General features: G+C 52.2%; 1 protein-coding gene across 1 annotated transcript in view; it reads right to left on the bottom strand.

The window, feature by feature from the left end:
• efna1b (ephrin-A1b) overlaps nucleotides 1–4,083 on the bottom strand; it is a 19,352-nt gene continuing 15,269 nt past the window's right edge. Inside the window, exons 2-4 of the mRNA XM_056286522.1 lie at nucleotides 2,761–3,056; nucleotides 1,651–1,836; nucleotides 1–1,540 (exon numbers count right to left, since the gene is read on the bottom strand). Of these exons, the coding sequence (XP_056142497.1) occupies nucleotides 1,419–1,540; nucleotides 1,651–1,836; nucleotides 2,761–3,056 (604 nt within the window). The 3' untranslated portion in view covers nucleotides 1–1,418. The remainder of the gene's footprint in view (nucleotides 1,541–1,650; nucleotides 1,837–2,760; nucleotides 3,057–4,083) is intronic.

Raw genomic sequence — 4,083 nt, 5'->3', positions numbered from 1 at the left:
CTGGGCGGGACTGGGGACTGGGCGGGACTGGGCGTGCTGTGAGGGGCCGAGCCCTCGCTCTCCTATCGTCTCCCTCTGCGTATCTCATGTGGAGCGTCCGATCCGTCTCCGAGCCTCCGCGTAACAGCCGGAGCAGCTCCCAGAACCCCCGTCTGCTGTGGGCCCCCGTCAGGTGACGGCACACCGCCTGTCTGATCTCCCCCCTCTTACTGTCTGCAGCTCAAGCCAACCGTACAGTTGGGTTTCATATGCAGGCAAATGGGCGGTGCAGGCGGTTAGCGGGCTCGCCTCACAGCACGGAGGTTCAGGGTTCGAGCCCCGGGGGCGTCCCACCTTGGGGGTCGTCCCGGGTCGTCCTCTGTGTGGAGTTTTCGTGTTCTCCCTGCCCCTTACTGCATTGTCCCTAGGTATGAGTGTGTGTGTGTGTGGGGGGGGGGGGGGGGCCTGTGTGATGGCCTGGCGGCCTGTCCAGGGTGTCCCCCCGCCTGCTGACCCATGGCTGCTGGGATAGGAGGCTCCAGCATCCCCGCCACCCTGAGAGCAGGAGAAGCGGTTCGGCTAATGGACGGATGGATGCAAGTAAACAACGGGAGAGATAAAACAACAACAACAACACAATCACAGATTTCTCCCTCACACGCGTGTGCGCTGCCGGATGGATGCTTGGACGAATGAAAAGCGCTCGCTTGCATCGGCGTCTCGTCCTCGAGCGGCGCGTGACGATGTCACAGCGGCGCCTTTACACAGCGACGTCTATAGCGGCGGGTCGGGACGATACCCGCGGGTGAGCGCTACACAACATGACGGAAAACCGTAAGTACACCGTCTTTACAGCACACATACTACACGCCTAATACACACAAGTACTAAGTTGTCTACACGCGGGGGAGGGACGACGAGGAGTACGCAGCTTTGCCGTGTTTCCCAACGCGAAGTGAAAAATTAAAAAAACATTGCACGAGGAGAACTCTCGCCCCTTTGTCGGTTTAGGGTGTGTGGGTTACATGTAGTCATTCCCCCCGCGGGACGCACCCGCGGATCCGGGTTTTTACCGAGGAGCGCCTCCGTCACAAACGGGACTAAGACAGTCCACACACATAAAAAAAAAAGACAAATTGTCACCGTCTTGAAATAAGAAAAAAAAAAAACATCTTTGAGGTCCTCTTCTTCCGGGACGGTCCACGTCCCGGGTGACTTTCGCGCTCGCGCGCACAAACACAACAAACACACACACAAATACACACAGGCAGCTCTGTACATGCTCGTATAAAAAAAAAACAAAAAAAAAAAAAACAAAAAAAATTCCATGTAAAAATTCCTTAATTGTTCATGATTCCAATGGCCGGCACCGGATTAGCATAGTCTCTGCTGCGGCCGGGCCCGGGATGTGGACCAGCGTGGCTGGATACCGGGCCGCCTCAGTGTAGCGCCAGGGCAAATAAGACGGGGATCGTGGTGAAGAGGAGGGACAAGGAGACCAGCTGCATCGCCGAGTTGCCGATACTCCTCTGCACGTTGGGCTCCATCACGGCAGGGTCGTCTGAGGAGAGAGAGGGAGAAGAAGGAAGTGTCAGAGTCTGTGCGAGTTCCCAGCGGAGCCACCGGAGCGCCGGCGTCTACGTCTAACGCTCAATCCGGAACCGTCCTCACCTGCCGGGAGCCGGTTGGAAGGGTTGTGAACTCCTCCGGCGGCAAACTTTCCTTTGCCTTCATCCGTCCCTTTCTCCATCTCCTCCGCCGCGGCTTTGTCCCCCGCGGCCTTTGCGGAGCCTTTGTGCCCGACCACGTCCACCCTCAGCCTCAGACACTCCTGGCCGTGGTGATGCAGCGGCTTGGCTGAAGAGAGTCACAGAGGGAGAGAGAGAGAGAGGCAGATGAGTTAATATTGGGCTATACAAATACAATTGACTTGACTTGACTGGATAAACAGAGAGAGACAGACAGATATAGATATATAGACAGACAGACAGACAGATATAGATAGACAGACAGACAGACAGACAGATATAGATAGACAGACAGACAGACAGATATAGATAGATAGACAGACAGACAGATATAGATAGACAGACAGACAGATAGACAGACAGACAGACAGACAGACAGACAGACAGACAGATATAGATAGATAGATAGATAGATAGATAGATAGATAGATAGATAGATAGATAGATAGATAGATAGATAGATAGATAGATAGATAGATAGATAGATAGATAGATAGATAGACAGACAGACAGACAGACAGACAGACAGATATAGATAGATAGATAGACAGACAGACAGACAGACAGACAGATATAGATAGATAGACAGACAGACATAGATAGATAGACAGACAGACAGATATAGATACACAGACAGACAGACAGACAGACAGATATAGATAGACAGACAGACAGATATAGATAGACAGACAGACAGACAGACAGACAGACAGACAGACAGACAGACAGACAGACAGACAGACAGATATAGATAGATAGACAGACAGACAGACAGACAGAGAGAGACAGACAGACAGACAGACAGACAGACAGATATAGATAGATAGACAGACAGACAGATATAGACAGACAGATATAGATAGACAGACAGACAGACAGACAGACAGACAGACAGATAGACAGACAGACAGGCAGATATAGATAGACAGATATAGACAGACAGACAGACAGATAAACCCCTCAGCATGCCATTAAGAGGTCCAAACTACGTGGAAAGTGAGAAGTTGCCGGGCGGTATGTGGGTGGTACTCACAGATGTAGTAATAGCTCTCGCCCTGGCGGAACTCCTTGCCCAGGGTGAAGGGCGTGAAGCGCTGGAACTTCTCGGAGAAGCGCTCCGGGGCGTGCGGGGCGAAGGGCCGGGAGCACTCCCAGCGCAGCTGGTCGAAGGAGTGAGGCTTGCACACCTCGTAGTCCTCCCTCTCCACCATGTACAGCACGTAGCGCTCGGCCTCCTGCGCCAGCACCTCGCCCCGGCTGTAATGAGGGCAGATGATGTCCAGGTAGTCGTTGATCTTCACTTCCACGCTGTACTCATCCCATAGGAACCTACGGGGGGGGAGAGGGGGGGGAGAAGAGCGGGTTAACGAAAAGTTGGTATTGATGTGCGCACAAACCTCGGCTAAGCAAACAGGTGCGGTGGAAACGGCTGGGAAAAGGGCGTGGCGGTGGAGCGACCCGTTTTCAGTGCGACTCATGCGGCCTCGGGCACCGTGCCGGGATTTGGAGTTGGGCTCAGGAAGTTTGCTCAGCGTCGCTCCTTCTCCTCTTACCCTGCACCTCCTGTCTATCCGCTGCACTAAAAGAGCAAACAAAACTATAGAATAGGCGTGGCGGTCTATTCCGTTGCCTACCGACACAGGGACCGCCAGTTCGAATCCCCGTGTGTTACCTCCGGCTTGGTCGGGCGTCCCTTCCAGATGCAACTGGATGTGTCTGCGGGTGGGAAGCCGCATGTGGGTATGTGTCCAGTTCGCTGCACTGGCGCCTCCTCTGGTCAGTTGGGGCGCCTGTTCGGGGGGGGGGGGAATAGCGTGATCCTCCCACGCGCTACGTCCCCCTGGCGAAACTCCTCGCTATCAGGTGAAAAGAAGCGGCTGGCGACTCCACATGCATGGGAGGAGGCGTGCGGTAGTCTGCAGCCCTCCCCGGATCGGCAGAGGGGGTGGAGCAGCGACCGGGACGGCTCGGAAGAGTGGGGTAATTAGCCAAATACAATTAGGGAGAAAAAAAGGGAGTGTATATATATATATATGGATCGATAGATAGATAGATAAATAGATAGATAGATAGATAGATAGATAGATAGATAGATAGATAGATAGATAGATAGATAGATAGATAGATAGATAGATAGATAGATAGATAGATAGATAGATAGATAGATAGATAGATAGATAGATAGATAGATAGATAGATGGATAGACAGAGAGACAGATAGATAGATATATGGATAGACAGACAGACAGATAGATAGATAGATATATGGATAGACAGAGAGACAGATAGATAGATATATGGATAGACAGACAGACAGACAGATAGATAGATATATGGATGGCTAGCTAGCTCGCTA

The sequence above is a fragment of the Lampris incognitus genome, chromosome 9, assembly GCF_029633865.1.
Source record: "Lampris incognitus isolate fLamInc1 chromosome 9, fLamInc1.hap2, whole genome shotgun sequence".
Classification (NCBI taxonomy): Eukaryota; Metazoa; Chordata; class Actinopteri; order Lampriformes; family Lampridae; genus Lampris; species Lampris incognitus.
Note: the sequence above shows the minus strand (reverse complement) of the source record. Positions and strands in the feature narration are given on the sequence as shown.